The sequence below is a fragment of the Sinocyclocheilus anshuiensis genome, unplaced genomic scaffold, assembly GCF_001515605.1.
Source record: "Sinocyclocheilus anshuiensis isolate Anshui unplaced genomic scaffold, SAMN03320099.WGS_v1.1 scaffold283, whole genome shotgun sequence".
In the NCBI taxonomy this organism is placed as follows: domain Eukaryota; kingdom Metazoa; phylum Chordata; class Actinopteri; order Cypriniformes; family Cyprinidae; genus Sinocyclocheilus; species Sinocyclocheilus anshuiensis.
The window spans coordinates 4,183,629-4,207,634 of NW_015549605.1; the positions used below are offsets into that span (position 1 = coordinate 4,183,629).

At 36.7% G+C, this 24,006-nt stretch overlaps 2 protein-coding genes across 2 annotated transcripts; one reads left to right on the top strand and one right to left on the bottom strand.

Annotated features, from left to right (window-relative positions):
• Positions 1 to 1,669: 1,669 nt before the first annotated feature.
• tbc1d30 (TBC1 domain family, member 30) lies at positions 1,670 to 16,331 on the bottom strand. Its single transcript, XM_016447646.1, has 14 exons — positions 15,722 to 16,331; positions 14,528 to 14,692; positions 11,111 to 11,172; positions 10,935 to 11,000; positions 10,712 to 10,837; positions 9,716 to 9,901; positions 8,986 to 9,154; positions 8,723 to 8,891; positions 8,487 to 8,592; positions 8,215 to 8,321; positions 7,157 to 7,299; positions 6,438 to 6,644; positions 6,265 to 6,330; positions 1,670 to 3,583 (listed from the first exon to the last, which is right to left on the bottom strand). Exons 1-14 carry the CDS (start codon positions 16,221 to 16,223, stop codon positions 2,430 to 2,432), a joined length of 3,228 nt encoding a protein of 1,075 aa, XP_016303132.1. The 5' UTR covers positions 16,224 to 16,331; the 3' UTR covers positions 1,670 to 2,429.
• Positions 16,332 to 17,697: 1,366 nt separating this feature from the next.
• Positions 17,698 to 22,699, top strand: gnsa (glucosamine (N-acetyl)-6-sulfatase a). The gene is made up of 14 exons (XM_016447647.1): positions 17,698 to 18,013; positions 18,149 to 18,208; positions 18,422 to 18,628; positions 18,736 to 18,801; positions 19,788 to 19,886; positions 19,969 to 20,136; positions 20,214 to 20,296; positions 20,373 to 20,491; positions 20,579 to 20,682; positions 21,035 to 21,136; positions 21,327 to 21,437; positions 21,521 to 21,631; positions 21,756 to 21,916; positions 22,026 to 22,699. Exons 1-14 carry the CDS (start codon positions 17,834 to 17,836, stop codon positions 22,099 to 22,101), a joined length of 1,647 nt encoding a protein of 548 aa, XP_016303133.1. The 5' UTR covers positions 17,698 to 17,833; the 3' UTR covers positions 22,102 to 22,699.
• Positions 22,700 to 24,006: the final 1,307 nt, after the last annotated feature.

Below are 24,006 nucleotides of genomic sequence, written 5' to 3' on the forward strand. Positions count from 1 at the left end.
GAGAAGTAAAGCTAAGCTAGATCAACAGCGACATCTAGTGTTCAAGCATTACAAAAGCTATAAAACAAAGAAAAGGGAGTGTATGGGAAAATAATTTCCCTCCATTTTCGTCAGTTCATAAAATTGACCAGAAATCTGGAAAATCCCGAACTTATCATTAATGAATTAATGAAACTCAAACTGCTGGTAACCGCAAACATGTGTCATTATGCAATAGCTAGGTCAACTATTAAAGGCTTAGAAATATTTTTCAGCTTTTTGCATGCTCACATACGGAGATGCTATTGCTACTAAATATGTTGTATGATTATAGTTGTCTGCTTAGGGTTTAAGTAGTAAACAAGTGTTAAGCACATAGGCTACAAAACACAATGGCTTGTTACTCACCGAATTGATCGGACTTTTACTGCAGTGGTTGTCAGCTCCTTGATGGGTTCATGACTTCATACAGCAGCCACTGAAAGCTTTTGGGCCTGTAAGCACACTGAAGCATGTCGTTGTTGGCCGTAACGTATTAAAAGCGTATCGTATCACCCTGGGGCGAATTCTTTTTAAAAGAAAAAATGGCAAAAAATTCTAAAGAACTATTTAACATTAAGCTAACACTTGGGTTGTGGTGATGAAATGTTAGCGGAACATGATTCTACTACTACACCTGTGAACTTGTGGTGAACTTACTTCACGAGTTCAATAAAAATCAACCAAATACCAACTGATTAAAAGAAAATCAAACAAAAAAATTCAGGAAAGGATGAATTTGTTACATGCTTTTAGACTATTTAAAAATGGTGCAAAGTTCTCACAAAATGGTGGCTTCAACCAACCTTTTGATGCTTAAGACACCTGAAGTAATAAAGTAAACATGTAACAGTTTCTATGAACAAAGTGCTCATTTGCAACTCCATGCATGAAAGTTGCAGAAGAGGAACTTGCTGTACATTCTGAAATCTGATGCAACACCACAGACAAACAATTATATTGTAGTTAAACGAGTTATATTGCAATCTCAGTGAGTTTCAGGACTACTTAAGCAAGCACAGGCCTTGTGTTGACATTTTACACATCATATGACGGTAACAATTCTTTACAGTATGTAAGAAGTATGGAAGGAGCTAAAAACGTGTCCAAAAGACATTACATACAAAGCGAAAATTATGCCTATTATACCCTCAAAATCTAAATAACATGCTGTTACATGGTGGATGTGAGTGGAAAAACAGGACTTTAAACAGATAATAAGCTCTTAACTGTCTAGTGTTGGTGTAGTTTCCGGAAGGTTTTTAAAGAGCTAAATATAAAACCTCTTCAGGCTGAATGCATTTTACATTTCAATTATTCATGAGGCCCTTGTAAAGATGGCAAATTAAATGACTGTTGATATTACGTCATAATTTAACCAGAGCACAATCTCTATTAGGCCCAGAAGACACTGATATAATCATGCCAGTATGAGATACTGGTGGTTATTTTGGTTAAAAACAACAGAATATGCCACTTTCATATAACATGCACACATTTCCATTCAGTTCATCCATGTAGTTGGATTACATGTTTTGATAAAGTAGGTGTCATTTTATGCCTGAAAAACTAATATTGTGGTTTTAATTCAAAAGCAAACACAAATGACTTATTGGATTGGAAACAACAGAAATAAGTAGAAACTGAAGAGTTTTTTTTTTTCCATACTTGCACGTCTTTTATTCTCTGTGGGGCATTTGTGATCCTCCACTACTCATATGCACCAAAGATTAATAGAGAGAAGAGAAACATTCAAAGGGATGTTAAATTGCGGAGAGTTTTGACCAGAGCATCAGAAAAGAGAACTTAATGACAACAACTTGTGTCATTCAGATGGCAAATGAATAATTTACTAAGGAAAGATCAAAATAAAAGAAACATGAATGGCTTGACATGACTGGAAAATGAACACCAGTGTTGTCAAAAACAACAGAAACAACCGAACATGGAAAATTTGTTGACTTTATATGATTAAATAGTGTAAATGGTTGCTAAAAAATATTTTTGGACTGTGCAATGCAGAACTGCAGCATTTCCCAGTCATTTAGCATGAGTATTTTACATACAAGTGATTTTCTGAGCTTTGAAGCATGTCAGTAAACATACACAGTGCATTGTAGTGAATACTGCTGACCTGAACATGCAACAAGAGATACTTTCAGTGTCGGGTATAATTCCCAAATGTTTAGGTAGGGTTTCACTAAAAAAAAAGAAAATAAACAAGAAACAGCCTTCATAAATTCATGTTATAAACTTCATGGAAGCATTAAATAATCAAATATTGTTCCTAAATGTAGATGTTTTGGAGTATCTGGAATCATACTAGAGATGTGCTTTCGTGGTTGGAGTTTTGAACCCAAACGTATCGATATGAAGAATCAAATAAGTGCTCGCCTGTAGTCGACTATTCATCATCGCCGCCTTGTGGTGTTTCCAACATGGTTCATGCTTCTGCTCATCTGGGGAAAGTGCACATTTGGAGTCCTGGCGTTTGGACCGTAGAGGCCCAAGTTTCTGGCAGTGATGGACTTGCGAGGGGTTTTGATGCAAGGGAACGGGGAGAAGATCTGCTGTGGTTTCGGAGGTTCTCCTGCTGACGTTGAAGGGCTACTTTTGAGTGAGCCTCCGCTTTCTGAGCTGAATGAGTCTGAACCTGGACGGTGGGTGGATGGGAGCGGAGCTGAGGCCGTGGATTTGGGCTCTGGCTGTGGTTCTGGTGGTGGAGTTGGTGTATTTGGATTTGAAGCTGATTCTGGTGGTGGAGTTGGTGTAGGTACATCAGAAGCTGATTCTGGTGGTGGAGTTGGTGTAGGTGCATCAGAAGCTGGTTCTGGAGATGATGTAGGTGCATCAGAAGCTGGTTCTGGAGATGATGTAGGTGCATCAGAAGCTGGTTCTGGAGATGATGTAGGTGCATCAGAAGCTGGTTCTGGAGATGATGTAGGTGCATCAGAAGAAGCTGATTCTGGTGGTGGAGTTGGTGTAGGTGCATCAGAAGCTGGTTCTGGAGATGATGTAGGTGCATCAGAAGCTGGTTCTGGAGATGACGTAGGTGCATCAGAATCTGCGTCTGATTGTGGAGTTGGATCAGAAGCTGCTTCTGATGAAAGTTCTGGTTCCAGTTCCAAAGAAGACAACTGCTTGTTGATCTCCTGGAGATCTTCTCCTTCTCCAGAGCTGTGGTCTTGGTGAGAGACATCTGGGCTTACAGTCTCCACCTTCTCTTGCTCTTCATCCTCACTTCTTCCCTCTTCAGATGCTTCTTCTGTTTTGCTCATTTGTTCGTCTTCTATCTCCAGAGAATCATCAAACCTGAGTTGCGCCCGTGCCCTGGCGATGTTCCTCCGGTGCGCTCGCACATGTGTGCGCCAGGGCGAGTGATGTCTGGCCCGAATCATCTGATCCTGGCTGGGTGTGGAGTGGGCTTGAGGACCTTCACCGTTATGGATGATCCCGTTCTTAGAGGACCGCTGACCGGGTCTGGGCCTCCTGCCCAGGAGAAGATGGTTGACCACAGGGGAGGGACCGATTTGGGAGGGAAGGATACTGGTGGCTGGACACTTATCTGTGAAGAATCAATATCAATGAGTAAGAAAACACTAGTAATTGTAAAACAGACTGTCAAAGTGGTTTCAAAGGCTGACAGTTTGTTAAAAGACATATAGAAGTTATAGAAATTATAATATTATTCTTACATAGAGATATTATATAAAGTAGAGCCCGACCGATATATCGTTTAGCCGATATTATCGGCCGATATGAGCCTGAATATGCCGCTGATATGGATTTTTTTTTTACAGAACATATAACGCAGATTAAATGCTGTAATGGTGTAATTACTTAGTTTGTCCAGCAGAGTTTTGTTTGCTACTGGCGACCCAGGTCAGTGTAGAGATGCGCGGATGAGCTCAAACTTCACCCAAGTCCGCTGCTTCAAATAAATGATCCGCCTGCCACCCACCCGCACCTATATTTGATCGTCACATTACAATGATTCTAATTCTTAGTTTTGCATGATGATATGATGAATGGATGGCGCAGACACTGTGTCAGCACAGTTTGTCAGTAACGTAGCAGATTGAAAAATTAGTATCTTTCTGCAGTCCAATAGACGGCAGTGCGGTGGTGGCTTGAGTCTGTTGAATGGTGATTTAATGCTACGTTGTCACCTAGTTGGAGTGACTCGATGCTAAGTAAATAAACAACAATGTCCTCGTCTTTTACTCTCACAATGAGCTTATCATATTTGTTTGCTACATTAGTAGGGCCCTATGATTTCCGCGATGCAGAAAACATGGACGGAATCGCGGAATCCAGTCATAAAAACGAAATTTACTGTATAACGCGGAATTTCATGGAATTTGTCTTATTTTTGCTGAATAAAAAAAAACAGGTCAGTACATATACATACAGTATATACATACACTCTAAAAAATGCTGGGTTAAAAATGGACAAACCCAGCTATTGGAAAAAAAATTCCTACTTAGTTTGTCCGATGGACAAACCCAGAAAAAAAATTCCTACTATAATATAGCCTACACAATATATCGGTATCTGTCTTTTTTTTACTCCCAAATATCGGTATCGGCATTGGCCCCCAAAAAACCCATATCAGTCGGGCCTTAAAATTTTGGGGTCAGTACATATTTTATTTTAATTTTGAAAGTAATTAATGCTTTATTAATCAAAAGTGACAGTAGTAGTACATTTATAATGCATATATAATATAATAGACTACTTTTAGATTACTTTTGAATTAAAACGTTCATCACATTTATTTAAATAGGATAATCTTGTACCATATTGATATAGAAATACAAAAATTCCTATTATAATAAATATAAATATATAATAAATTATATAAACACACACACAATGTATAATTTACTATATAATAAATTACTATAGAAATAATATAAATATAAATAAATTCTACATAATTATACAATTTTATATATAATTTTTTTTAAAATAATGTGCAGTTATGAACTGTGCACATTAAGAATGTGTTCTAAAAATAATTAGGGCCTATTATGAATTAATTTTAAAAGAAATTAATGCCGTTAATTAAATGCTTTTAATCTTTTAATTCAATCAAAAAAAATGGCAGTGAAGACTTGAACTTTCTATTCATTCCATAATCCAGATAAAAATAATCAATTCTATCGAATATAAAACACAATTATTTATAACAAATTACAAAAATTTAAACTTTTTAAATAGTGTGCAGTTATGAATTGCTAAAAATACTGCGTGTGTTCTGCAAATGTGTGTTCTGCAAATAAATAGGGCCTATTATGAATTCATGTTGACTTTAATTCTCCATTATATCCTGTAGAGGTGCTACTCCAATATTACATGTTCCATCCCATCAATCAATCAATCAATCAATCAAAATAATATATATATATACAGTGGGGCAAATAAGTATTTGATACACTGCCGATTTTTCAAGTTTTCCCACTTACAAAGAATGGAGAGATCTGTAATTTTCATCATAGGTACACCTCAACTGTGAGAGACAGAATAAAAAAAAAATCCAGAAAATCACATTGTATGATTTTTAAATAATTAATTTCCATTTTATTGCATGAAATAAGTATTTGATACAATAGAAAAATAGAACTTAATATTTGGTACAGAAACCTTTGTTTACAATCATACAATGTGATTTTCTGGATTTTTTGTTTTGTTTTTTGATTCTGTCTCTCACAGTTGAGGTGTACCTACAATGAAAATTACAGATCTCTCCATTCTTTGTAAGTGGGAAAACTTGAAAAATCGGCAGTGTATCAAATACTTATTTGCCCCACTGTATGTATGTATGTATATATATATATATAAGTTTTTTTGTGTGGCATTTTTGCCTTTATTAGTTTAGGACAGTATTTTCAGACAGGAAGCAAAGTGGGAGAGAGAGAGGGGGATGGGATCGGGAAAGGTCAGCGAGCCGGGGCTTGAACTAGGGACTCCTGAAGCACAACGGCACTATATGTCGGCGTGCTGCCCATTATTGGCACAGACCATGTGCCAATATTTTAAGAAATGTAAAAGTAATTAACAAACTTTAGCATGTACCAATCCCCTGCAAAGCAAATATCATGATTTTAATCAATTCAACTGTCACCAAAATGCCAAACAAAGTGTGATTGCATTACATAGTAGCAGACCCGACACCGATCAAAACAGCTCTACTGCACCAATTATCTAGAATGAAACCATAGTTGACCCACAAAAATCAGTACCAGTGTGGTGCTTCTGCTGTTTACTGGCTTGATGAGGTTCAATAGTTTCAGCTTCCACGCGAGGTCCTGGGAAAAATGTCACAACAACACACTGACCAACACTACATACTATCCCTTCTGTCACTTCCTGAACTCATCTACAACTGTAAAACGCTCAAAATGAAGACCTGTACCTGTGTGGATGTACAGGAGCCCAGCCTGCTGCTGTTGTTTCTGTTTGATGCGTGAGTACTGTTTCTTCAGCGCGCTGATGTCTGTGCTCATGCGCTCCAGCATCATGCTGTTGATTGCCGCCTGGTGCTCGGCCCGTCCCGCGCCCACCGCCCCGGGACTCATCTCGGCCATGTTACTGCCGTGAGAGCTCTGCTCCGCTCTCTGATCTGCAGGCCAGATGAAAACATCCAAAATGAAAATGCAAGAATATCTGAGAAACATTTTGTTGGGTAACTTGAGTAATGGCTGCGTTGGCTCCTTTCCAAACCTTTCATTTGTTTAGTTGCACTGGAACTGAAGGCTGTAATTAAGGACAGCTGGAATGAGTCGACCCACCTCAGATACAACAAAAACTAACAAATGCACTGAGAATTAAATCCATTTGAGGACAAATTCAGACAGGATTGGGAAGGATTTGCCAGGTTTAGGTTGGCAGAGTGAGCTACACTGAGCTCATATTTGCATTACTCCATGAGATCACCCGTATTTTGACAATGCCAATACAGCTTTAGAGACTCATAAAATGTTAAACATTATATGAAACATCTTGTGCATTTGATAAATTCCTGTGTTCAGCAGGATATAAATCATGGAGCAGGAGTGACGTTTGTAACCTCACAGACTGCACAATTAAATCTGCTTTCAGCTTTTGGCTTATGAAAGACAATTAAGCACAGACCTTTAAGGTGCTTTTGGTATCTTTGGATCTCAGGGGCCAGAAGTCCTCCAAGAGGCCCCAGGCAACCCAGAGCAGTGACAATAGAGTCTTCATCATCCATGTCAGCATCATCATCATCACTCTCCCATCCATGGAGTGCAAGACTATACATGGGGAAAAACAACAATATTATGCATAAAATAAAACAGACATTATAATATGAAAAAGTAACATTTTAAAAAATTAAATAGAAAGAAAAACCCAGAAAATTAATTAAATAATTAAATTATGCAGATTAAATTATGTAAAAATAATTGTTGTATTTATTAATAAAATAATTTTAACATTTTAAAAATAGAAACAAAAATAAAGTACTAAACTTTAACACATGAAGTAATTAAATATGAAAATATAAAGAAATTAATTAATAAAATTGAAAAATAAAATACTTTTTAGAATGTTTTTAAATATAATACAATTAAATTAAATTAAATTAAAAGGAATTAAAATATAATATAATAAAAAAGAATAACACTAAAAATATAATTAAATATTTTGCAGAATAAAATATAGATAAAATAGAAAACAAATATTTAAAAAATAATACAACATAAAAAAATTAAGAACAAAATAATCCAAAATAATTTAATTAAATAATACCTGAAATATGTAAATAAACATTTTAAAATAGAGAGAAATAAATGTACATGCTTTATTATTGCACTGTTGCTTACCTACATCTCTTCTTAAAAGTCAAAAATTATGATTAAACTGAGTATAACGCTTGTGAAGATAAGGCAGAACATTTGCATTTGATATTTGCATGCCAATATACACACATGTGTGTCTAACTGAAAATTGAGTGTTTACTATTGTCATTTTGCATTACTGACACACTATTTTCCTATTTAATACTGTAAAGTTGCTTTGACACAATCTGTATTGTTAAAAGCGCTATATAAATAAAGGTGACATGTGCCATAAAATGACACCCTGCAGTCATGGTCACGTGTTATGACTACTAAACTCTCACGGATGCCATCTGTGCTGTGGGCGTCGAGTGTCTTCAGCTCTCATACCTGCTGTTCGCTCTGACAGGGGTCGGGAACGGGGTGATGTTGTAGGTGTATTTCTCCCTGAGCTCAGCCAGCTGGGGGAACGGGAACGGGGCCATGGAGTAGACCATCTGTCAGGACGAAAACACACGCTTTTAGCCCCAAAAGCAAACTTCCGGCATTTTCAACACTATTTTGCAACATTAAAGCTATTATAGTTGATTTAGTTATATGATAAGGTTTATATATAATTAATTACATTAATTATTCAAGATCTTTTATATGCTTAGTCTTACCTGCATGAGGTCATTGGAGTCGATAAGGTTGTGCTCCAGCATTTCCTGCGTCAGGCAGCCCATAGTACTATAAAATTCATCGGCAGTCTGGCACTCCTCAATTCGCCTGAGAGAGAGATGCAGAATGCTTGATACAAGCTGAAAATTATCTCATATTTAATTTATGATCACATTTTTCTTTGGAATCTGGCCTACTCTACCACTCTCTATCATGGACAGATGATTGATAAACTTACTCTCCAAGTTTGGCCCAGATGGCAAGAGCTACACGCAGTAGCATTTCAGAGCCCTCAAAGAAGACCGAGTCCCAGATCTTCAGCACAGTGTGATGGGGTAAACAAGTGGCAAACATGGTCAGAAACCACTGCATGGTGAAGACGTTGGTGAGCGGAGGCTCATAGCTCCCTGAAACACAATGCCGACACAATGCAGTTGACCTGGAACAGACATCGTTCTTTTGCATCCATATGCTGTATATATACACAGGGTTGCTACACACCTCCTCCTTCCCGATTGGCTACTTTCTGGAGATGGTGGAGATGCTGAGAAAGTTCTGGAAGCTTCAGTCGCAGCAGATCTCTGAACACGGCCATGTCCACTGAGAGGGCTCGCAGGTTATTGGCGAAGTAACTATCGGGAAGCACTTTATCGATCAAATAGATCATCACCTTTCAAAAAACAATAATAAAAGATAATGAATTTTAGCATATTTCCTTGCTTATATAATAATATAATAATATGAATGCATGAAATAATTATTAAATATTAAATAAAAAACAAAATATAAAAAAACATAAATGTGATTTGACCAATAAAATTATTTTAAAAAAGTAATTAAATATTTTAAAATTAAATAGAAAAAAATATGAAAATGGAAAAAAAAAAAAAGTAATTAAAAAATAAAATCAAAATCAAAAGGAGATTAAATACAATAGAAAGAGAAACAAAAATAATAAATATATAATAAAATAAAATATTCACATAAATAAATAAAATCACACACACACACACACGTTATATGTATGTTGGATAACTGTTGGATGAATAATTTCCACATTTTTATCATAGATTAAGTTGCAATTCTGGTTGCAAATAAAATAAAAATTAGGGCATCAAGAAAGGATTGCCTCTGGTGCCTCCTCAAAAATAAATAAAAAACAAGTAAATAACAGCCAAAAATAAATGTTTAAAAAAAAAATTTCTCAGAGCTCATAGGTGTCTAGGCAAACCTTCAATGCATCTCCTTCATTTCCCTCTGTGACCTCCAGGATGAGGGCGGCCAGAACATTGAAGCCCTGACAGTATCCGACAGTCTTGTTCCAGCGGGCATATGCCAGCAGCACCCGCTTCAGCACCACGCGGTCCTGCTCCGCCTCCTGGCCACAGTATGAACTGCAGCCGGTCCTGTGCAGGTCCTGAATGAGGCAGGAAACAAAGTGTTACAGGTCTTATGTAAATAATAAGCACACTGAACTTTGCTCACTTGTGCACACGTGCCCGATAGATCACTGTTCTCTCTCATCTAGAGCTACACAAACACACCTCCTATTACATTACCCACTAACTGACGCACTACAATGAGCAAATATCCTGCTGCACCATATAACCTTTTATCTGACTCGATTCCATTAAAGATCTCTGACGCTAAACGCCTACTCTAAAGCCACGATTTATTTACTTGCCTTATAATGACTACAGCTTGTACTGCCTATTTAGTGACTTCAAAAAAATAAATAAAATAAATAAACAAATAAATATTATATATATATATATATATTATACACCTTAAAATTAAATAACATTGGAAGCCCATTTCCGCCATAAAATAAAAAAATAATAATAAAGGTAATACGTGACATTTACCTTTTTTTTCCCACAATTTGGGAAACAATTTCCCACAATTTTTATCTCACAATTTGGACTTTTTTTACTCACAATTCTTCTCTCTCAGATGAAATAAAAAATAAAGGGAATTGTGACTTAAGTTTTTTTTCTTGCAGTTGCGAGTTTATTCCTTATAATTCTGACTTCTTTTTCTCAAAATTACGAGAAAAATTTCCAAATTGTGAGATATAAACTCAACATTTTACAAAAAAAAGATGATTTTATCCTGTGGCATAAACAAGTTTCCATAAATAACTGCTTAAATAATTGTCTTAAAATAAAAAAGTAACTGCATATAACTACATACATATATATATATATATATATATATATATATATACCTTCACGATTTGGATTCCCAAAGTGTCATCATCTGGATTGCTGCGATCATTGAAGGCGAATCTCATTGTTTTCTCCCAGTCTATGGAGATGCTGTGGAGGTACTGGTCAGCCAGGGTCAGCCATACCTATACCAAAAAACCACAAACATTATACAGTACATAAAATGTCATAGATATGAAAACATTGCTAGTGTCTGAAAAGAGACATTTCCACCACATATACCCTCTTCCTCCACTCTTTGGGAATCCCTACTGGGAGTCTGGCTACTGCCTTCAGAGCGTCGTACCACTACAGAGCAAAACAAACACAAACAATCAACATGCAAACCAAAATGTTTATTTATTTCTATTTAGGGGGAGTTGGACACACATCTTCAACAGTGGGTAGCTAATACATACTTGTTGAAAGCCGTTCTTGCCTAAAGAAGGTTCGATAGTGAACTTCAACCGGGTGTCCACCCCTGAAATAAGACAAAACAGTGGACATCCGTGAGACAATGATGACCATATAAAGACGTCTCCTCTGGAGCTGCAGGTGTCTCATTAACAAATGAATGAAGGGATGTTGTGTAATCACCACTCATTAAAAAAACTGAAAATATCCAACTAAAATGCACAGATGCACAGACAAGTAGTTAAACAAGAAAATAGGAATGTTTTGGCCTAATTATCACAAAAACACCATTCTACATTCAGCACCAGTGCAAATAAAAGGGTGGAGGAAATCCTAGCAACAGTTTTATCTATAAAGACAGGGCAAAGATTAATAATGAATAAAAATAATGCTTTTAAAGCATGCTGTATTCACCTGGCTCTAAGGTGCACAGCAGGCGCGGCGCTCTTCTAGAGATGCCGTTGCGTTTCTTCAGCACATTACTGATCATATTACCGACTCCTCCAGCTGCATTCTGCCGCTTCACACAAACCCTCGACCTCTTAGAGGAAACAAACCGTTCCTGCTTCATCTGGAGAAAAACCTGAGGGGTCCGTTTGACCGCGCATTTACTACGATCTCATCCCGAGAATCATTTCATCTAAAAAAAAAAATCCTACTCGTTATGATCGACCCGATCAATAAATCAGAGGAAAACAACACATTCGCGCATCCTTTATCCTCATACGTGAAGATGCATGTCTGTACTTGAAGTATATGATTTTTAAGTAGAATAAAAGCATCAAAGGTGATCGAAAAGAACGCGGAGGATGGGAGAGGCGGAATATCGCAGTGATGCGCGTGTCTCACACCCACATATGAGCGTCACATTCCGGGTTGAGAGGGAGGAGGGACCGCTGGAGCTCTGGAGGATGGGCTACAGACCAGAAACAGCTGAAGAAAACAATGGCCTGAACATTCATGACTAGTGCCATGCTGCCAACTTCAGCCTTAATCTTTAACAAGGAGGAATAAGGAAATAAAACACTATATACTCTTAAAAATTTCCTAAAGGGGGGTTTCGCAGAGATGACACAGAAGAAGCATTTTTGGTTTCCAAAAAAAAAAAATTCAGTTAACAGTTCTTAAAAGAACCTTTTTTTTTTTTTTTTTTTAAGTGTGAAGAGCATTTTAAAAAACTAAAGAACATTTTGGGGAATGGATTGGAGAGATTCTATGAATGCCAAAGGTTCTTCATGGAACCATAGATTCCAGTAAAGAACCTTTACTTTAAGAATACAAGAAAATCTAAAAGTAAACATTCTTGATTTAGGACCCGATTAGAGTAAAAGAGTAGAGTAATCACCATAAATTCAGTCATTTTACACAAGCAGGCTGAATAATTTACAAAGGAACTGTTGTACTGTTTGAACATGGAGGAAGTAGTAAATTATTTTAGTAATTAATTATTAGTGAAAGAAATAATCAAAAATAAATCAATAAGGTAGGTTTTCTTTTAATTGGTCTCAAATTATTCCAAATTCAAGTAACTATCCAAACAATAGGGTAAATCAGGCAAATTTGATCATTAAAATTTCTTAATTATTGCCCAAAAGTTTCCAAATTTACCTGAACTCACTCACCCTATGAAGAGAGCACCCTTAATGCTACTAATGAGAGAGACGCAAAACAGTTGTTTAAAAAATTCCGGCAAAAAAAAAAAGTCCTGATATGGAAAATATATATTATATTTTTTTCCATTGGATGATAAGCATTCTAGTATATTTCCTGACATGCATTCAGTGAGAAAACAGTGATAAACCATGCTACTCATGTTTACAAAAATAAACATGTCAACAAATAAAAAACTGAACCATAACCATTCACAACTACAAAGTGACACTAGACATTAGACACTGACTGATGAATGGCAACCATGCAGAGCTATGGTCTTGATGTGATTTCATACTGTACCTGTTTGACTAGTACTTGTCACGCTGCATGTAGATAAAATAGAGGAAAAAGACATTAAAAGATGGAAGGCCGCTGTATTTGTTGGACATGCTTGTGCCTGAACCAAATACATAAAACAAAAGCACCCATTGCATCCAAATGTGTAAAGGAATTACTGCTGCACAATGACTACACAATTACTAATTTCCAAGCAAAATGCAAATACAAATTTGAGACCAATAGTTCAACAACATCACAGTGCAAATTTGCATGTAAGTGTCATAAACTCATCACATGAATGAGTCGCCTCTGAAACCGAATGGATTGAATTTCAGTGATATTGAACATAGTCTGTGTTCTGGATCTAATGCAAATAATTAAGTTGTAAAGGTGAGGAGGAGTCAATCCTGTGATAGTGGTGAGATATTTGAGAGCACTGTCTTCTAAAACATCAACAGAGAACTAGAACAAGGTGAAGAAAAAATGCATTTGATATATGGGACCCAGAGCTTTTCAGCAACCGCTACTTATACTACACACCCTTTTAAAGTTATAATTCACCCAAAAATGAAAATGTACTCCTCTTCAGGCCTTCCGAGATGTATATGAGCTTGTTTCTTCAGGACAGATTTGGAGAAATTTAGCATCACATCAGTTGCTCACCAGTGGATCCTCTGCAGTGAATGGGTGCTGTGCAAATAATCGAATGCGATGATCATGCACATCTCGTCAGTAAAGTCAGTTCTGTGATTTGTAGTAAATCTCCATCACCTGCTTTCAGATGGAGCAGCATTTACTACACCGAGCCGTGGTTCACTGACAAGCACAGCCCTAATGGGTGCTGTCAGAATGAGTCCAAACAGCTAATAAAAATATCACAATAATCCACAAGTAACCCACATCACTCCAGTCCATCAATTAATGTCTTGTGACATTAAACATCTTAATTATGGATTTGTTTGCAGCTTTTGACTTCACAAGATGTTAATTGATGGACTGGAGTGGTGTGGATTATTGTGATATTTTTATCAGCTGTTTGGACTCTCATTCTGACGGCACCCATTCACTGCAGAGGATCCATTGACGAGTGAATGATATAATGCTGTATTTCTCCAAATCTGTTCTCATTAAGAAACAAACTCATCTACATCTTGGATGGCCTGAGGGTTTCAGCAAATTTTCATTTTTAGGTGAACTATTCCTTTAAAGGGGTCATATGATGCTGCTAAAAAGAACAGTATTTTGTGTATTTGGTGTAATGAAATGTGTTTATGCGGTTTAAGGTTCAAAGAAAGGAAAAATTGAAATCGCATCATATGACCCCTTTAAGGAATAACAGACATCAAGCGTCAGTGAAAGCAAAGACATGCTTTCGATCTAGAATACATTAGTCTTCAAATAGCAAAGAAAGCCTTGGGTAATATAACACTGACTACTTAAAACAATAATGACTGGAAGAGGAGTGAAATGAGAGAATGATTTGTAATTACGTCTTTTCTGAGAGATGGCTTGCAGGCAGGCGGTGACTATATCACAGTTCTTCTGAAACTTCTGCCGAAGTCTGTCCTTCCTCTTGACCTGACGCACCAGTTTGGCCGACTGCACTCCAATACGATACTTCACTTCCTGAATGATCCACTTTAGCTCCTCTGGACCTGAGCACAAAATAAAGCTGGTTTAAATCTATAGGAAATGCATTCATTTTTTAGAAAATAAAAAAGCACACAAATCTCAAATTAATGTGTGAAAACTTGGAACTTATGTAGACAGATTAAGATCATTATGATTGACTTAACACTGTGTGTACGTGTGTATACAAAAGACCTCTGTATGTAAATTGTCATTATGGCCTACAAAGAACCTGAGCACCTGAGACAACAATTAAATTACTTCAGCAAACAAAGGGTTAAGTTTTAACTGGCTCTCAGATTGGCATTAAAACTGGGTCAGTTCTGCAATGCGGCACACAAAATCTAAAACGTAATCATATTGAGAGAATATTTCTTTTAATATCGCTTAAGAGTAATGTCACTCCAGAAGCAAATGCACAGCAAAACTGAAATACAATAAGTATAAAAAATGAAAAAAATGTTGAAAACTACAACATTTTTAAAAACCTCAAAAGGAAACACCTACATCTAGACTTTATTTTATATCATGATTTGAACATAAATAAATATAGGTTCTCAAAAAAGGACAGATTCTGTAAATTATTCAAATACATAATTCAAAAGAACTTCATAAGGCACATACAAAAAAATGGAATAATTAAGATTTGAATATCATTAAGATTTTAATGTTTTTGAAAGAAGACTCACCAAGGCTGTATTTATTTGATAAAAAACAAATAAAACAATTATGTATATAAAATGTAGGACCATGTGACACTGAAGACTGGAATAAAGATGCTGAAAATTAATCTTTGACCACAGAAATAAATTACATATTAAAACACATTAATATAGAAAAGAGTTATTCTAAACTGTAATATTTCACAATGTTACAGATTTTACTGTATTTTTAAACAAATAAATGCAGCCTTCTTTCGTCTTTCAAAAACATGAAAAACTGTAATTATTCCAAACTTTTGGAATAATGATAGTGTATGATTTACATAAATAAGAATAAATTGACAGTTTGAGTCGAATGTAACTGACTTCACTTGAAAAAAAAGTGGCGCTCACCTTTTTGAGCCAGGTATTTCATCTGATGGCGCCTCGTGTGCTTCTCCTGAAGTTCTTGGAGAAAGTTGGAGCCAGTGTTACTCCTGCCCAGGAAGGCTTCTGAGCTGGAGGCTTCGGTCGAGCTGTCCACCCCTCTGACATTACTGTATGTGTCATAGAGTTCCACTAACAGACAGTCCACTATAGATGATGCGCGGGACGCTCTCAGATCCTCTTCATCCGAATACACACCTCCTCCTCCTCTCTCCATACGGATCTCTCCAGCTGCTGCTCCATGAGGCACTTTTGCGCACTTGCATAGTGAGACTGAAGCTGTTTTGGCGCACTCACAGTATCCATCCGATACTGAACGTCCCTTTGAAGCCCATTTGTGAAACGCGGAGAAGCCGTCAAGGTACGACGCACCTGAGTTGAGGAAAACTCCGCTCTCCTCCTCCTCCGAGCAGATGTCACATATGTCTATCTCCTTAAGTTCCTCTTTGGCCACTTCCACACCAGACATGTTTTAGCCCTCTTTAAAATTCAACATTACACATTCGTGCACACATGCTGCGCATAAGTATAACCCAAAGAGTGTTTTAGATGAATCAATAAGGAACTCGAGTTCCGGGTGTGTTCCATTCCTTGAGCGGGGTTGGCAGCGCCTTACCCAGACTCGTTTCCTTCCTGATCGGTCTAAATCCTGATTGCACGCCCCTGCTCTCTCCATACGGATCTCTCCAGCTGCTGCTCCATGAGGCACTTTTGCGCACTTGCATAGTGAGACTGAAGCTGTTTTGGCGCACTCACAGTATCCATCCGATACTGAACGTCCCTTTGAAGCCCATTTGTGAAACGCGGAGAAGCCGTCAAGGTACGACGCACCTGAGTTGAGGAAAACTCCGCTCTCCTCCTCCTCCGAGCAGATGTCACATATGTCTATCTCCTTAAGTTCCTCTTTGGCCACTTCCACACCAGACATGTTTTAGCCCTCTTTAAAATTCAACATTACACATTCGTGCACACATGCTGCGCATAAGTATAACCCAAAGAGTGTTTTAGATGAATCAATAAGGAACTCGAGTTCCGGGTGTGCTCCATTCCTTGAGCGGGGTTGGCAGCGCCTTTCCCAGACTCGTTTCCTTCCTGATCGGTCTAAATCCTGATTGCACGCCCCTGCAGCAGGAATAGTTCAACCCACCTCCGACACTTTCAAACAAAACGGTTTTAAGCAACAGGTGAATGAGAAATATGCAGCTTTTGTTTTTTTTCACCACAATAACATTTTTAAATAAAAATACTCCTCAATTGTTTGTAAATTAACGTGTCCAAATAAATAAATAGCATCTGGTAAAAACTACGTTTATAACATCAAGGGTATATCCGAGATGAAAATGTAAATATATAGTATTTTTGTAAATGAGTTTAATTTAATAAAAATTAATTTAAATACACGTCAATTTAACCATTACTGAATTTTTCTCGACCATATTTTCACAGTAAAATTACGTTACTAAAATATCGTTAAAATGATTTTAAAAATGTTGATATGGTTAAAGGGGTCCTCTGTGGTTTTCAAAATTAAAGCGAGAAACTGCATTATAGTAATATTGTATATTATTAACATAAACAACTTTTGTGACGTAGTAGAGATTTAAGTAGTCGAGATGATAAAAAATGATCACATAAGCCATAAAACATTAATTTTATGAATGACATCATGCCTTTGAGCGTAAACATCAGCTGACCGGGGCTTCCGTCTCTCCACGTGACTGAAACAGGAACGTTTTATTAATCCTACTATGACGACGGGTAAGTGCATGAATATTAATGACGCAAAGTGATGGACTGGAATCTGATTGGCTGTCAGGCAGACGTTGGTAGGTGGGCGTTATAGTATGCCTGCGAATGGGCTTGGCTTATGAATATAAATAAGCATACGTGACCAGACGCCACAAGAGGTAACCAAGCAACGTCAGAATGTATAAATAATATTCATGAGGCAAAAACGTCGCCATAGTATGATTCGTAATTTCGTACACAAGACAAAGCAAGCTAGCTGCTCCTCTAAAGGAGCGTTTTCCTTAACCGTATTTAATGCTTTTATCGCAAGAAAAGGTCCTCGTTTAGGTCATGGCTTTATTTGTTTTTAATTCGGCATCAAAGATGGTTTCGTCTCCGTTTGTAATATTACATTGTATTCTCATCTGCGTCACTTTGCATTGTAACCATCTGGCCGAGGCTAAAATGAATCCCAGACCGAATATAGTTTTAATCCTAACTGATGATCTAGATGTGTCTATCGGGGGAATGGTGAGTATATTTTCAAAGAATTTGTTGTTGTTGTTGTCATTCTCCGTGGTCGTGATTTCCTCCATGCATTTAGCATGTATCGTTGCTAAGTAAACGAGCTGCATCATCAGCATCTTGCCATCTTTCGTTCTACAGATCCCTTTGGTGAAGACGAAAAAGCTGATAGGTGACGCTGGGATAACCTTTACAAACACTGTGAGTAGAAACTGTGCTGGATCTGTTCCTTGTTGCATACAAGTGTTATGGGAACTTGCATGTCATCCAAGCTTAAAAAGCCCTCATATTGTTCTACATGAGAATATTTATAGATTTGTTAGACATAGCAAGTAAAATGTGCATTGAGGATCAACCAGCATGCATGTTTGCCATTGCATGTCATCTCTTCTTGTCATTTCTTCTCTCGTGCAGTTTGTCGCCAGTCCCCTTTGCTGTCCCAGCCGGGCGAGCATCCTGATGGGCAAATATCCTCATAACCATCATGTGGTCAACAACACGCTGGAGGGCAACTGCAGCAGCACTGCGTGGCAGAAGACCCAAGAGCCCGAGACTTTCCCTGCCTTCCTTCAGAAACACGGCATCTATCAGACCTTCTTTGCTGGGAAGTATCTGAATGAGGTGAAGACACATACTGGGAGCTTTCATAATGATGAAACCTTTTCTTTGGGTGAATCAAGTTGACAGTACGTCACCTTGAATCATCCGTGTCTGTTTCTCTGCTACAGTACGGGAATAAAAAAGCAGGAGGTGTGGAGCACGTTCCTCCAGGCTGGGATCACTGGTTCGCCTTGGTAAGAAAAAGACAGGAGATTGGAGCGTTTATCAGTGCTGTATCATTTAATAATGTAATAATTTAACTGTAAATGATTTTTGATTTTTTCATCTACAGCAGTGATGTTATTGTGATGAAAAACTAAATGAAAATGAGCAACTAACTGAAATAAGTACTAAAATTACTAACTGAAAAATGAAATTAAAATAAAATAATTCAGAAATATTTTTAAAAGAGAAACCTAATAAAAAATAAAAAAGCAAATAAACTGAAAAAATGAAATTAATTCAAAATATATATTTTTAAAAAACTATAATGGTATAAAAATAAGAGGCCTGGTGGCTTACCTTTGAGAATCACAAGTAGAAGAAGATATAAAAAAGTTAAAATAAAAAAAAATAAAAAATAAAAATTAAATGAAGAAATGTAAAAAAATGTAAGAATTAAATAAAGAAATAAAAAAAATTAAAAGGGCTTGTGAAATCATAGTAGAGAAATGACAAGCTCTTCAACCTTTCCCATCAGTGCTGCAAAATCTAATTTTAGCTGGAAGGTTAGGAAAACAGTTTGTAGCCTAAAATATAGCATGTTTGGGAAGCTGGTACAAGAACTCATGCAAGAAATAAATCCAGAAGAGAAAAAGTATGTTTTCTGAAGCCGTTCTAATTATTTTCCTATTAGCAGCTCCCATGATTCATAGCTCACGGTGTCATTGAGAGCAGATTGAAGGTTTTGTTTTGTTTTATTTTATTTTTTCAAAGAGCAGAAAAATGTTTGTATGTATTTATTAAAGAGTCTTTCTTTATTTGAATATTTTGTATTTATTTAATTTCGCTGTTTTATTTCTTTATTGAAATGTTATTATTTATATTTTTATTTCTGTATTTATTTTTTAATTTATTTTTAATTTCTAATTTATTTTCAGGTTTTTGAAAACAAGTTTTGACTCTAAACCAGATTAGTTTCAAGTGAAATATTTGCGATGATTTTAACATATTCCTACAGGAGAGAAACTCCAAATACTACAACTACACGCTGTCAGTGAACGGCAGGGCGCAGCGGCATGGACAGAATTACAGCGAGGATTACCTTACAGATGTTTTGGTAAGAGCAGATCTCACCTGTGTTCACGAGACTACATCAAACCTCATGCATTTGATGTTCAGTGGCTTATGATTCCTTCCAGGCCAATATTTCCATTGACTTCTTGGAAAACAAGTCTAACCGCAGGCCTTTCTTCATGATGGTGTCCACACCGGCCCCGCACTCGCCCTGGACAGCCGCTCCTCAGTACGAGAGCAATTTTCCCAACATTAAAGCGCCAAGAGACCCTAACTTTAACGTACACGGCAAGGTACATGCCTGATGTGTCTGAAATATTCTGATTGGATCTTTTTTGAGAATGTGACAGCATTTCAACCTGCTTTTCAGGACAAGCACTGGCTCATCAGACAAGCAAAGACGCCCATGACAAACTCTTCAGTGGAGTTCTTGGATAACGCCTACAGAAAACGGTATTCAGATGCTTTTAAATCAGGCACTTGATATTAACACTGCAAGTAATGCGACACTGATGATCTGTTCCACCAGGTGGCGCACTTTACTATCAATAGACGACCTGGTGGAGAAGGTGGTGAGAAAGCTGGAGGTCAGAGGAGAGCTTAGCAACACCTACGTCATTTTCACCTCTGACAACGGATACCACACAGGTACACAATGAGTTATATAGCGGAGAAATGTTTTTTCGTTAACTTTACCTAGCTTTTATTTTGTCATGTGTCTGTTTCTTCTCTCAGGCCAGTTTTCTCTTCCGATGGATAAGAGGCAACTCTATGAATTTGATATCAGAGTTCCTCTGTTGGTGAGAGGGCCTAATATCAAACCCAACCAGACAAGCCCGGTAATATAAACAAGCATTTAATAAAACAAAAATTTGTACTTGTTCCTATATTTTCTTATTTTTTATTTCTTTTTTATTTCTTAATTTTTTTTTTTTTTTTTTTTTAAGATAACTTTCTCACATTATCTAATTTTTCGGTATTTGTTTGTTTGATTTTTTTTAATTTTAATTATTGGAATTTTTTACTAATCTATTTTTTTTTTTCAAACAAGTTTTGATTCTAAACCAGATTTGTTTGTGATGTTTGGTTGTGTATGCGCGCTATAATAATAGCGTGTATATGTAATATTTACATTAACAGAAAATGTTTTTATATAATATTTATTTGCTTTTTTTTAATCTGTTTTAACAGTTACTTATAGCAAATGTGGATTTGGGTCCAACAATTCTGGACATCGCAGGATACAGCGTCAATGAAACTCAGATGGACGGGATGTCATTTCTTCCTATCATGGTGAATCCTGTTTGAATTTATTAACTTTGAAATGATTAAATAAAAAATGCATTAAAGTATTGGCATTCTTGGTCATTTTGGGCATTATGCATGTTTTTTGTAGTGCTTCTTGCTACACGATCAGTATAATTAACTTAAGTGATAAATGAACAAGGGGTTGCGTTTGATTTGACATGTCTTTGTGTCTCAGACTGGTAAAGGGAACAGCAGCACGTGGAGATCTGATGTACTGGTGGAATATGAGGGAGAAGGAAGCAACGTCCCAGACCCAACCTGCCCTCTGCTGGGCCCCGGGGTCTCGGTGAGGCTCTGCGTGCCACAAATAAATAGTCATTACAGTAATCACAAAAACTGAGTGTTGTAACACAGCTGTTGTCTCTGCAGGAGTGCTTCCCCGACTGTGTGTGTGAAGACTCATACAATAACACGTACGCCTGCGTTCGCACAGTAGCACAGGCTGCCAACTTACAGTACTGTGAATTTGATGATAACGAGGTAAAAATAAAATCTAGTGCTTCCAACAGCTAACTGACAGTAATACTGCCAAGTATAATAAAAAAATATTAATATTTAATATGTATTAATAACTGTAATAATAGCACACCGTCTTTGCTTGCAGGTGTTTGTGGAGGTCTATAACCTGACAGCAGACCCGTTTCAGCTGAGTAACATCGCCAAGAGCATCGATCAGGAAGTCCTGGAGAAGATGAACCACCGGCTAATGATGCTGCAGTCCTGCTCGGGACAGTCCTGCAGAACACCAGGCATCTACGACTCACAGTCAGTGCTTCCTTAACACTTCAACAATCAGCATTGACTGGGAATAGCTGTATTATTATTAACATGGTAGGATATCAAACTTCCAGCTCGCTTGTCACCGTTTCACCAGGTTCAGGTTTGATCCTCGGCTGATGTTCAGCAGCCTCGTGCCTCACAGAAACAAACGACGACAGACGCTGAAGTAGAGCATGGAGAGGTTTACAGGAACAAGACTAATGGAGGGAAAGAATACAGGGCACTGAAAAACAAGCCCTCTTGTTGCCTTTATATCCTGATGTTCCCCCAAAGACGCCCAGTCTCTCCTCCTCTGATGAGGTCATCAGGGTGCGCCCAGGGTACCAAACACACCACAGACACTTTCAGACAGGACGACCTTCATCCCCTCCAGCTCTCATTCACATCAGATCCTCACAAACTGCCGGCTGACACACATCTGTGAGCGCATTCACATCATATTCCTCTTTATTCTCAATTAATGTTCAGTTTTGCTGCTTTAACAATAACACAGGATATTGTCTTTATTTTAATGTTTTGAAAATGTAGTTTTACTTTTGCTTTAAACACATGCACAGTTTTGACCTTGAGCTCCAATTTTGTAATGCATTTGAAAATTGTTGGATTATTTGTGTTTGCCAGATATGTCTGAAATATTTCACTCCACATATTCGGTTATAAAAGTATTTACAACTGCACTAAGCCTGCCTTTTATGATAAGCACTTAGAATGGAAGCTTGTTTTTGGCTACAGGATAAAAAAATAAAAAAAGGTCATTGCAACTTTTTATCTTACAATTTGGATTTTTTTCCCCCCTTGCAATTCTGAGTTTATATCACAATTTGGACCTTTTTTTTCCAATTACAAGATATAAACTCGCATTTCTGCGAAAAAAAAATTGTGAGATGTAAACTCTGAATTCTGACTTTTGTCTCAAAATAAATACCGAGAATTCTCAGAATTGTGTTGTTTTTTTTTGTTGTTTCTATCACAGAATAATAAACAAAAAATTATTGGTAATTGCAACTTTTTACCTCAGAATTCAGTTTGTTTTTCTTGTCACAAATCTCACAATTCAGACTTCTCAGAATTGCAACTTTATATATAATAACAGCGAGTTATAAATGGACTTTTTTGCTCAGAATTGTGAGTTTATATCTTGCAATTCTGATTTTCAAATTCTGAAGTCCGAATTGTGAGATTAAAAGTTGCGATTACCATTTTTGTTTATATTTTATCCCATAGCAGAAATAGGCTTACATATGAAATGAACTACAGTATTTTTTAATGCACAATATACCTTATTATATAAAAATATTCTCTCACTTTTTCAGTTCCTGTCACTTGCGTATGGCAGCACACAATCTGTGTTTGGACAGACATTTCACTTGAATTATACAAATAATAGATTCACTAACTAAGTATTTAGCATTTCATTATTGCAACCCAAACTTGTGGTGATAAGGGACTGTTTTACTTTCAGACTACTACCTAACGTTCATCAATCTTCTGCTGTGACTGGCAATATCTCAAATCACCCAAAGTGATCTGAGAGGCGGCAGACAGGCATAAGCAGATCTTTCTGACAATACTTCAATATATCCGTTCAGTGAAGCACTTTCCAGTCTGTGATAAACATGCCTGACATGTTTAATGATGTTTTGCACATAATTCTTTCATTATATTTGTTAGTAGCATTGCAATGGTTGGTGTGGACTTTTGTCTTGTGTGTTTGATTGATAAAAGCATTCTGAAATCATTTTTGTTGCAGTGTTTTTTTTTTCCTTAATTTTATAACATTTATTCAGCTAAATTTATTATTAGTTAAATAATTGTAAAAGTCTTTTTAAACAAAATATAGAGAGAATAAACAGGACCATAGACACGGCATACAACTGTGATTATTGTATTTATATATATATTCTTATTACAGTACATATTTTTAATTATGTGATATATATTGCTTAAATTATTTTAAAAGTTTTTTATTATTTATATTAACATTTAATGTATTATAGTACTTAAATATTACATATACTATCATTGCAATATATATTTTTGAATATTTTTATTTAATATATATAATCTAATTGCAA